The sequence below is a fragment of the Plecotus auritus genome (genome assembly GCF_963455305.1).
Source record: "Plecotus auritus genome assembly, chromosome: 9".
Taxonomy (NCBI): domain Eukaryota; kingdom Metazoa; phylum Chordata; class Mammalia; order Chiroptera; family Vespertilionidae; genus Plecotus; species Plecotus auritus.
This window is the reverse complement of record NC_137783.1, coordinates 150,201,796-150,213,107: the sequence shown is the minus strand read 5'-3', so window position 1 is coordinate 150,213,107 and position 11,312 is coordinate 150,201,796. Positions and strand designations below refer to the sequence as shown.

The window sequence follows — 11,312 nt, the reverse complement described above, 5'->3', positions numbered from 1 at the left end:
TAGCTAATTTTTCCCTAAACTTTTCCTTTTAGCTCCAAAGGGGAAGTGTCAGATGGGGCTCTGTGAGAAGGTGCTGAGCGTGTGGCGGAGGCCAAGGCCAGCCACACTGTGACACCCGGGTCTGCAAGGAGCCTCCTGTGTTTGATCCTTGGATTATGGGCCCAGGAACAAGTACGTCTGCCAGATTTGGTTGTGAACTGTCGACCTTGCCTTGACCTCTCAGTAGCTCTTATCACAGTTGGTCACTCCCCTGCCTTTGCAACCCTGTCTTCACTTGACTGGCTGCCCTCACTCTCTTGGCTCACTTCGTCCCCACGGGCCTCTGTCTGGTCTCCATGGCTGTGTCTCCCTGACCGCTCTTGACCTCGAAGTGGTGGCAGGCCCAGGCCCAGGCCCAGCCTCCAGACCTCTCCTCTTTTTCCCTCTCTCTTTCTATCCTGGCCCAAGTCCTACAGACTGTTTCCTGGACAGCAGTCCCTGGCCCTCCAGTTTAATCCCTACACACAGCCAGAGGGATCTTTTAAAAACCCAAGTCATGCCCATCAGGCGTGGCTCAGTGGTTGAGTATTAACCTATGAACCAGGAAGTCACAGTTCGATTCCCGTTCAAGGCACATGTCCAGGTTGCGGGCTCAACAGCTGATCAAGGATTCTCTCTCATCATTGATGTTTCTTTCTCTCCCTCTTCCGACCTTTCTGAAACCAATAAAAATATTTTTAAAAGGTATATTGCTGTCCTGGCCGGGTGGCTCAGTTGGTTGGAGCATCATCCCGTAAACCAAAAGGATTGCAGATTTGATTCCTGCTCAGGGCACATACCTAGGGTGCGGGTTTGATCCTGACCTATTGATATTTCTCTTCTCTTCTCCCCCTGCCCCCATCAATAAACATATCTTTGGGTGAGGATTTTTAAAAAGTTATGTTGCTTAGAGGAACTTAGGTTTCAGAAATGCCCAGTGTTCAATGGCTCCTTTACAAGGTCGTCACTGTGGCCACGTCTGTAGTGGTGAAGCTGGCGGAAGCCAGGTGCGTATTTGACGGTAGGGGGTGGGTTTAGTACCTTATCTGGCTATTACACTCAGTGATGGTGGCTCCGCATGTACGGCATGGAAGGCTGGGCAGAACATACTATTAAGCAGAAGTATGATCTCATTTTTGTAGGAAATTATACACAGTCGTGCGTCACTTAACAATGGGGATATGTTCTAAGAAATGCTTCATTAGGCAACGTTTGTCATCGTCGGAACGTCTTCGGGTGCTTACACAATCGCAGGCGGCCTCGTCTGCTCCACACCCAGGCTACGAGGTAGCGCTTCCTGCTCCGAGCTGCAAGCCCGCGCAGCACGTCACTGTGCAAAACAACATGAGGTTAAACAAACACAAGAGATTGGTGCTGCGGTCACAGAGCCCATGACAAGCCGCCAGGGCCTCGGGTTGGCACCGTGTCCCCATGCTGCTGGTGGCAGCGGTCACCACCAGGCGTCCTACCGGGATTTACCATGTCAAGGCTCTTGGGTGCTGCTTAGAAGCTGCATTGAAATGCTCTGACTCCCCGCAGAGCTTTCTCCGGGCTCTGGTGTGCCTGCTGCCTCGCTCCAGGACACGGCACTCAGCTTCCTGGCCTTTCCCGCCCTGTCAGGGCCTGGGAGGGCAATTGGTTGGGACAAGACCTTGTGAGAATTCAGGTTGGCTCCCACAGGGCCTCCGTCAGGGCTGGGGAGCAGCCCCCGAGGCAGGCCAAGGCAGGGGGCCCACCTCTGGTGTCACCCCGCCAGAGGGCCCGCCTCTGGTGTCACCCCGTCTTCATAGCATACAAGGGCCCTTCCAGGTGGCTGAGCCTGGAGGCCCATTTTACAGATAGCTGGGGAAACACAGGCCAAGCAAGGCCGGGGGCTCCCCGCAGGTCACCGAGGAGCCTGCAGCGGCAGGAGCAGAGGCAGGACTGGGCCCTGGGTTTCTGAACTCCTAGGCTTGGACTCTTCCCTCTAGTAGGGAGTTAGCCTCACATACCTGGCTCAGCTTCCTGGAGACTGGCTGAGGACTGGTTGCCATGGAGATGGTGGAGAGGACAGTTCCAAGGCTGGCAGAAGGGGGTGGGGGGTGGGGCAGGACATCAATATGCTAACCACCCACCAACAGTTGGTCAGGACCACATCGGGGAGAGCAGGGCAGGACCCCAGGCTCCAGGCTCCAGGGATGGGCACAGGGCTGCTCAAGCTTCTGTCAGGCATCGACCAGGCTGAGCAGGTGAGGGAGGCCCCATGGGGGACTTCCAACTGCCCAGAGGCAGCCTGGCTATCGGGGCCAGGGGAGGCCAGGGCTGAGGGAGGCCCTTGAGAAGCCATGGGACTGAGCTGAGGCCTACGTGAGAGTCAGGGAGGCTCGAGGGAGGAAGGGGCCATGGGGGTGCTTATGAGGATGGGGGTGAAGCCAAGGAGGATGCCAGGAGATGACTCCCAGGCTCCCAATGGAGCGATTTGGGGAACACTGTGGGAGGAGCAGGACATTGGGAAAGATAATGAGTTTCTTCCATCTTGGCTTAGCAAGTCCAGGGCCCTATGGGGCGGCCAGAAGAGTGGTCCAGGACCCCGAGGCAGCGTAGTGCAATGGTGACAAACTACGCTTTGGGGACAGACTCAACATGTTCAGGTCCTGGCTCCGTTTACTGGCCGTGTGACCTTAGTTAAATGATTTTACCTTCTGAGCCTCAGTGTTCTCATCTGCATGATGGGTGTAATAGTGAGTACCTACCTCACAGGATCCTTGGGAAGGTTAAATGAGTTAATGCGTGAAAGTCCGAGCCTCTCCTGAGTTGTTGCTATTTTTTTTAAATATATTTTATTGATTTTTTACAGAGAGGAAGGGAGAGGGATAGAGAGTTAGAAACATCGATGAGAGAGAAACATCGATCAGCTGCCTCCTGCACACCCTCTACTGAGGATGTGCCCGCAACCAAGGTACATGCCCTTGACCGGAATTGAACCTGGGACCCTTCAGTCCTCAGGCTGACGCTCTGTCCACTGAGCCAACCCGGTTAGGGCTGTTGTAGCTATTTTAATATTATGAATTGAGGTAGCTGTCAGTCAGTTTTAGGGGCCAGCCAAGGTGCAGAGAAGTGGAGGGCCCCCTGGTGGAGGTGTGATGTGGTCTAGGAGCTGGGCCTTCTCTCCTGTCTTCGCCCAGGGGAGGCTTGGGAGTGGTAATCGTGTAATTTGGAGTCAGCGGCAGAGATCTCAGAGTGGAGGGCAGACGGCAAAGAAGGACCGGAGGCCCAGAAGCTGGAACAAGAAAGGGCAGGGCTCTGCTGAGGCTGAGGAGTAAGCAGCTGTGGGGAGGGCCGGGAGGGATGCTGGGTGTCAGGCCTCGTTGGGGGTCAGTGTCCTGACCCTGACCTCTGCCCCCTGCCCTCTCCCTCCCCAGTCTCTTTCTCTCTTCTCCTCGGAAACCCTCCTTCCCTTTCCAATGGGCCTGGGAGAGCTACACCGCAGACGGCCAGGCTCCACGCCGGCCCGGCTCCCTCTCCGCCCCAGCGGCACCTCAGCACAAGTTCAGCCGTAAGTGCACTGACAGCTCTCTAGAGGCCCATGACTTATGCTGGAAGATGAAGGTGCGAAACCTGGAGAGGAGACAGCAGCTCGAGGCCTGGGACGTCTCCATCCCTTCTGGCCAAGGGGAGGGCCGAGAGCTGGAGCTGCCCAGTGAGTGCGGCCTGCAGCCACCCTGCAAGAAGTCAGGATCAGGATCGGAGTCTGAGGAGGCTGCTGAGGAGGCTGAGAGGGGTTTGAGTTCTGGGGAACTGCCCCAGCCTCCCAGGAGGAGGTCGATCTTGGAGGAGGAATGGTTTGAGTCAGAGGAGACAGAGGAGGCTGAGGAGGCTGAGGAGGACGAGCACAGGGCCCCCCACAGAAGGAGGGCGGGTTCTCGGAGAAAGGGGTGGAATTCCTGCGTGGAGGCCTCCGAGGAGAGTGAACTGCAGTGCCAAGGGAGCAATCCCAGCTCCAGTGACCTCCAAGGGCCACAGAGGAGGAAGGCAAGGGCCACGGAGCTGGAAGGGATGTGGGACCTGGAGAAGATGAAGAGGCAGTTAGAGCAAAACTTGGACCGTGGTGAGTGTGGGACTCAACACCTGGGCTCCCGAGGAAGCTGCACAGGGGGAGAGAGGTTGGGGAGCCGGCGGCCTGGGCCCGGAGTTCAGGCAGGGCTGGCCTGTGCTCCAGGTGCTAGGTGGGATTGCCCATTGGGCCAGGAGAAGTAACTTCTCCCACTGGGATAGGCCTCAGAAAGCATCCCTGGAAGGCTTGGCGGATTGCTGTCCAAAACTACAACCGGAGTGGGAAGGCCCAGGCCTTGGGAGAAGATGAGACACTGTTGGCCAACTTCCCTACCCGTACCTTCCACAAACGGCAGGAGGCCAACAGGTAAGGTGGGAGAAGGAGTGTGGGGGCCAAGGGCAGGGAGTAGAAAAGGAGCCCATTCTCCAAGAGACACTTAATCATTCATCCTCTCATTCATTCCTGCATTTATCCATTCACCAGTCTTCTGATCATCCAATCATCGATTGATCCATCAATCCATCCATCTCTGTCTGCTTGGCCAACTGTCTATTGACACAACCAACTTTTCATTCACTGCCAATCTTCTATCCATCAGTAATCAATTCATTAATTTATTTTTATTTTTAAAATATTTTTACTCTTTTTAAAAAATACATAATTTTATTGATTTCAGAGAGGAATCATGCTTCTTAGGTGGGGAGAGCTAGAAACATCAATGATGAGAGAGAATCACTGATCAGCTGCCTCCTGCACGCCCCACATTGGGGATCGAGCCTGCAACCTGGGCATGTTACCTCCTGGTTCATAGGTCAACGCCCAACCACTGAGCAACACTGGGTGGGCCATCAGTAATTTATTAACTAAGTGATTAATGCAACACATATTGAGTATGTACTCATGTGTCTTTAGGATATAAAGATAAAAAAAACTTGGTTCAGACCTAAGAAGCTCAAGGTCTTCTGGAAACGGAGACAAATGGGCAAAGCAACAATAATGGCAGTAGAGTTAGATAAGTGCTGTACTTGGGGCTTGAACAAGAGATAACGGAAGGAGATGGGGAAGACTGGGTGGGGATGGAGGGCTGTTGGCATTGCCTAGGTGAGGGATGATAAGGGCCTGAACCAGGTGGCCATGGAGTGGAGAGAGGAGGTCCATTTGGAGGCTGGCTCAGCGGGTCTTAGTGACCAGTTAGAAGTGGTAGGTGAGAATCCATTCAGCATTCCGATAGTACCCTTCAGTTCTTACCCCGTCACCTCCTGCTTGAGATCCTTCCATGCTTCCCTGTGCCCTTGGGACAAAGCCCAGGTTCCTTGGTAAGGAGGCGTCTGTCTCCCATGCCAGCTGGTCAGAGTGGCTGGAATACCCACGCTCTCCCTCCTTCCTCAGCCGCCCAGCTAACTCAGATGCATCTTTCAACTCCCAAGTCAAGGGCAACTCCAGGAAGTTCTGCTCTGTGCTCGCTGCCATCATAGCTTTTCCACACCACACTGCAGTGGGCTGCTGGGGTGTCTGTCCCTGTGTACGGACTGAGGGCAGGTGCCAGATCTTTTTTTTTTTTTAAATATATATTTTATTGATTTTTTACAGAGAGGAAGGGAGAAGGATAGAGTTAGAAACATCGATGAGAGAGAAACATCGATCAGCTGCCTCTTGCACACCTCCTACTGGGGATGTGCCCGCAACCAAGGTACATGCCCTTGACCGGAATCGAACCTGGGACCTTTCAGTCTGCAGGCTGACGCTCTATCCACTGAGCCAAACCGCTTTCGGCTAGGTGCCAGATCTTATTGATCACGGCCTCTCTGGCTCCCTACACAGGACTTGCACATATTGGTGCTCAATAAATATGTGCTGATTGAGCAACTGCATCCCCCCCTTTGTCTATCTGTTCATGATTCCATTATGCATTGATTCTCCAAGATTGAGTTTCTGTCTATGTTAGGCATATTCTAGCTGCCAGGGATACCTTGTTGGTGAATGTATCAAAATAGACAAGAAACTGCACTCATGAGGCCTACATTCTACTTGGGGAGAAGGATAATTAATAAAGAAATGAACAAGGTGGCTCTGACCCGTGTGGCTCAGTTGGTTGGACATCGTCCTATGCACTGAAAGGTTGCCTGTCAGGGCACAGGCCCAGGTTGCAGGCTCGAATCCCGGTAGGGGGCATGCAGGAGGCAGCTGATGGATGTTGCTCTCCCGTTCACGTTTCTCTCTCTAAAAATCAATTTAAAAAATCTTTAAAAAAAATAAAACAAACAAGGTGTATAGCTAGAACTGGAAAATATCTGAGAGGTGGATGAGGTGGTCAGAGAGTCTTTTTTCCCCCTGATATCTGAGCAAAGACCTGATTGATGAGATGGCCATGAGACCTGGGGGAAGAATGTTCCAGGTCGCCGAAACCGGTTTGGCTCAGTGGATAGAGCGTCGACCTGCGGACTGAAGGGTCCCGGGTTCGATTCCGGTCAAGGGCATGTACCTTGGTTGCGGGCACATCCCCAGTAGGAGGTGTGCAGGAGGCAGCTGGTCGATGTTTCTCTCTCATCGATGTTTCTCTCTCATCGATGTTTCTAGCTCTCTGTCCCTCTCCCTTCCTCTCTGTAAAATATCAATAAAATATATTAAAAAAAAAAAAAAAGAATGTTCCAGGTCGATCTAGGTGCTGTCTATTCAACCATCCACACCATTCATCCATCCCTCCGTACATCCATTCATCACATCACCATTTTCTTTTTCCTGTCCATTCATCCAGCTGCCTGTCCTTCAAGTCAAAATGCGTTCACTTAGCCCTACATTCCCCTTCCTGGCCCCGGACCCTCTATGAGCCTCCTGTTCCCTACAGACTTCTCCCATCCTCTTCTTCCCTCTCCCCACCTAAGAAGCATGCTGCAGGCCTGGGAGCGGCGGCAGCAGGAGCAGCAGCAGCAGGCTGAGCAGCGGAAGGCCCGGGAGCAGCAGGTACAGCAGCAGGTGGCCCGCTGCCTGGCAACCTATGCACCCAGGAGTCAAGGGCTGGGGGCTGCCCAACGCAAGCTGGAGGAGCTGAGGTAGGAAGCTGGGCTGAGGAGGGCCTGGTGGGGACAGGGCAGAGGCCGTGCTGTGTCAGACAGAAGGACCCAGGGGACCCAGCCCTCACCTCTCCTCAGGGCTGAGCCTGCACTGCCATCCTCCAGCCGGCAGGCAGGCCGGCCACTTTGGGTAGCGTATAGATAAAGACCATGAGGCTCAGGAGAAGGGGCTGGGCCAAGGTCACCCAATAAATAACAATCTCTGAAGCTGTCAAATGCTCAGGTTAAATATTCCACATGCTTCATCACACTTTCAAACCTTGTTTTTCTGATTTCACAAGCCAGGTATGCTTACTATACCAGTTCAGATATTACCCAATAGCTGATGTAGAATGTAAACAGCACTTATGCGCCCCCCTCCACCTTCCCGGAGACAGCCATTGCTCGTGGGCCAGTGAGTTTATTCTCTTCCTATATTCTGACCATTTTAAAAAACAATCCACAGCCCGGCTGGCATGGCTCAGTGGTTAAGTATCAACCTATGAACTAGGAGGTCATGGTTTTTTTCCGGTCAGGGCACATGCCCGGGTTGTGGGCTTGATCCCCAGTAGGGGGCGTGCAGAAGGCAGCCTGTCAATGATTTTCTCTCATCATTGATGTTTCTATCTCTCTCTCCCTCTCCCTTACTCTCTGAAATAAATATAAATCTAATAATAAGAAAAACCAACCCACAAATGCATACTTAAAAGAAAAATCTCTTTTAGACTCATAGGAGGTCCATGAGGTAGGTATTATCACCATTCCATGATTTTACATTTGAGGAAGCTGAGGCTCAGAGAGCTCAAATAATTTTCCCAAGTGAGCTGCGAAGCTGGGATTCCAATCCAGGCAGCCAGTTGGCCACCCTGCTACACTGCCTGGGAGGGCTGATACCCAGCATCTTCCCCCAAAGCCCAACCTAGTGAAACAGGTAACACTGCTCACAGATGCCATCGCCATTGAGTGCCTAGTGGGTGCAGCTGGCACCATGGCAGCCCTTTCCATGCCTCATCTCCTTTCATCCTGGGAGATGCCTTCTTGCCAGACCTTAAGTTCATTGTTTTTTTTTTTGTTTTTTTTGTTTTTTTAACCAAGGCAGGAAGCGTAAGGTTTCACACTCCAAGGGGCAAATGTCAGTGAGAGGAGTATTTAAAACACGCAGCCTTCATTTTCTACTTGGGAGCAGTGTTTCCCACGGGGTCTCTCAGCCTCACGGCCTCTGAACTTTTCTCTGAGCTGCACTGGAGACTGCGCTGCTCAGGAGGGCGGGCACAAATGGGGTCGCCCTGTGGAGGGGAGGGGATGTGCATTCCTTGCATCCAGAGATGACGGACACAGCTGACATCCACTGACACGCTTCCTTTTCACATGGGGATGGGGGGGCGGTTCCAGACATGTGCCTTCTCTCCATTCGAACAGAAATAGCATAAAGAACCAAGCAGGAAAATGTACATGGCATCCCGGGCAAGGCAGAGACTGAATGCCAGCCAGCTCATGTCCCTCCACGCCCCCAACCCCTGTAACTGCTGTAAATTCCCTCTTGAATGGGAAAACTCCTTTTTGCAGCCCCTGGCCATGGGTTTTCAAGTCCATCCCTTTTTCCTGAGCGGAAGAAGATTCGCCCTGGCTCACAGACCAGGGTCCAGGCCCAGCAGACTTGTCGGAGGTTCTCCCCTTCCGTACTGTCTGGGTGCTGCCACCACATCCCCTGCCTCTCTTAGGTGCCTCACAGAAGGATGCCGGGACCTGTGTGCGCTGCGGCCAGAGGGCCCCTCCTGCCGCCGGGAGGCTCAGCTAGTTGAGCGGACACATTTCCGACGAGTGCACAAACTGGGTTTTGTGCTTCTCCAGTGGAACCTTGATTTTTCTGGAATGTGTTTTATTTGCAGCACCGTTGTTAGTTCCTCTGTCCCGTTTTCTAAGCTGTCTGCGTATAAGAACCACAGCAAATGCTGGCAAGCTGGTCCAACCGCTGCTGTAGCGGAGAAAAGAGCCCAGAACCCAGCACAGGGCTTGGCCGAAGCCACGCCCACAGCCCGGCTTCCTCCTGGGCGGGGGTGGCAGTGTGAGAAGTGCAGCGTGTGGACTCGGGGAGGGGACAGGCTGCGCCAGCAGACACCCAGTTGCTCAGAAGCCACCACTGGCCCCTCTCCCTTGGGAGTGACTGGGAGGACAAGCGAGCCCTGGCTGCATAGCCTGGAGACACAGTCTCTCAGGTCCGGGCTGTGCAACCTTGGACAAGTCCCTCAACCCTCCTGAGCCTCAGGGGAGTCCTGGGTAAAATGGGACAAATACTAATCCCTACCCCACTGACCTCAGGAGGAACCCAGGGGGAGGAGGGGAATGAAATGGCTCTGAAAGGGAAGGGCATAGAGTCCTCAGAAGTGGAGATGGGCTGTGTCCATGCTTAGCTGCCCACAGGCCCGTCTCCCCCCAGGCGCCAGGAGCGGCAGCGCTTTGCTGAGTACCAGGCCGAGCTGCAGGGCATCCAGCACAGGGTGCAGGCCCGGCCCTTCCTGTTCCAGCAGGCCATGCAGGTGAGAGCTCGCGCTAGGGCAAGCAGGCGGACTCCCCGAGAACTCGCCTTTCACCCATTGAGTGGGTAGCGAGGCAAGGTGGGGGTGGGCTCCTTAGATGGGACCCCAGGCTGCTGCCTATCTGGAAGCCCTGGGATCCCCTCAGTAATCAGAGCCCCACTTATTCTCGGGGCCCTGGTGCACAGTGGGACTCGCTCTCTCTCCCCGCAGACCAATGCCCGGCTCACGGCGACCAGGCGCTTCTCCCAGGTGCTGTCGGCACTGGGGCTGGATGAGGAACAGCTGCTGGCTGAGGCTAGGAAGGGGGATGCCAAGGGCACTTCCCGGAAACCCAGGTGAGTCCATGTAGCTGGCCGCGAAACTGGCTCTGCCCAGATGTGAGGAAGGGGTGCGTGACCAGCACTCCGGGCCCTGCAGGGTCTCCTCAGCCCCCTTCATCCTGTGCTGGAAGTCTGGGAAAGGTTGAGGGAACTCAATGTGGGCAGCCACATTGATCTGCCCTGAATCTAAGCTTCAGTCCTGCCCTGCCCCCCTCCACCCCCTCCATGACCTGGAAGACTCTGCCACTCTAGCAGTCAGCAGGTACTTCCCCAGGCTCTGTCCTCCATGGCCCCCGAGGAAGGTGAGGCCAGGCGTGTCCCCCCACTTCTCAACGAGGAAACTAAAGACCTGAGGGGCAGGGTCTTTCCCAAGGACCCGGGAGTGAATAAGCAGCAGAGCCAGTCTGGGAACCTGTGCCCATCCGAAGGCCACACACCAAGCCTCCATGGTGGGCTGGTGCCAGGCCAGCCTCCCACGTGTGCTGTCCCTTACCCTTCAGAGCAACCAGAGCAGAGCAGGGTTGAGACCTAGTTCACAAGAAGGGAGCTGAGGCTTGAAGAGTCACTTCCTCAGGGTCACACAGCACAGGAGCCAGATCTGAACCTGTATCATCAGGGACAACCGCCTTTCCCTTCCTACAGCCCAAGGTGGCCTTGGGTGCAGGGTTGGGGGGCTGCAGAGTCCAGTGGCCTCTATCTTTGTCTTCATCTTTAAGGAGCCAACGACCAATAGGGGAGAGAATGGAGCACTCTTCTCAGAGCCCCCCCGAGACAGGAACCACTGGCAGCCAGCCTGAGAGGCACTCCACCCCAAGCCTGGACTGGGGATCCAGTCCCTTAGATAAAAATTAAAGGCTTAGTGGAAAATACAGTGTGGGATTTCCTTTTTTTTTTTTTTTTTTTTGTAAAAAATGTTTTTATTGATTTTTAGAGAGGAAGGGAGGGACAGAAACATCGATGTGAGAGAAACATCGATAGGCTGCCTCCTGCACGCTTGCCCCCAAACTGGGGACCGTGCCCACAACCCAGGCATGTGCCCTGACCAGGAATCCCAGGAATCGAATCAACGACCTCTTGGTACATGGGTTGACCCTCAACCACAGAGCCACACCGGCTGGGCCAGTGTGGGATTTCTGGTGATGGAGGGAACAGGCTGCCGGTTGGGAGAAGGAGGTGGCAGGTGGACACGTAGCAGGTTTAGCTTGTCGGCCTCCCCCCTCCCCCCGGCTGTCCCAGCCACACAGCCTTGTGTGTGCTCCTGAGGAGTGGGGCATCGCACAGAGGAACAGCTGCCACCCCCACGCCTAGTCTCCAGCATGTATGCTGGGTCTTAGAAATTCAAGAGTGAATAGGA

General features: G+C 54.3%; 1 protein-coding gene across 1 annotated transcript; it reads left to right on the top strand.

Annotated features, from left to right (window-relative positions):
- Positions 1–2,055: 2,055 nt before the first annotated feature.
- Positions 2,056–10,856, top strand: TSGA10IP (testis specific 10 interacting protein; the record flags this gene model as incomplete). Its single annotated transcript, XM_080641957.1, is given in 9 exon segments — positions 2,056–2,088; positions 2,091–2,246; positions 3,183–3,316; positions 3,420–4,105; positions 4,273–4,417; positions 6,934–7,101; positions 9,539–9,638; positions 9,849–9,973; positions 10,675–10,856. Coding segments are annotated over 9 exon segments (1,683 nt in total). The 3' UTR covers positions 10,811–10,856.
- Positions 10,857–11,312: the final 456 nt, after the last annotated feature.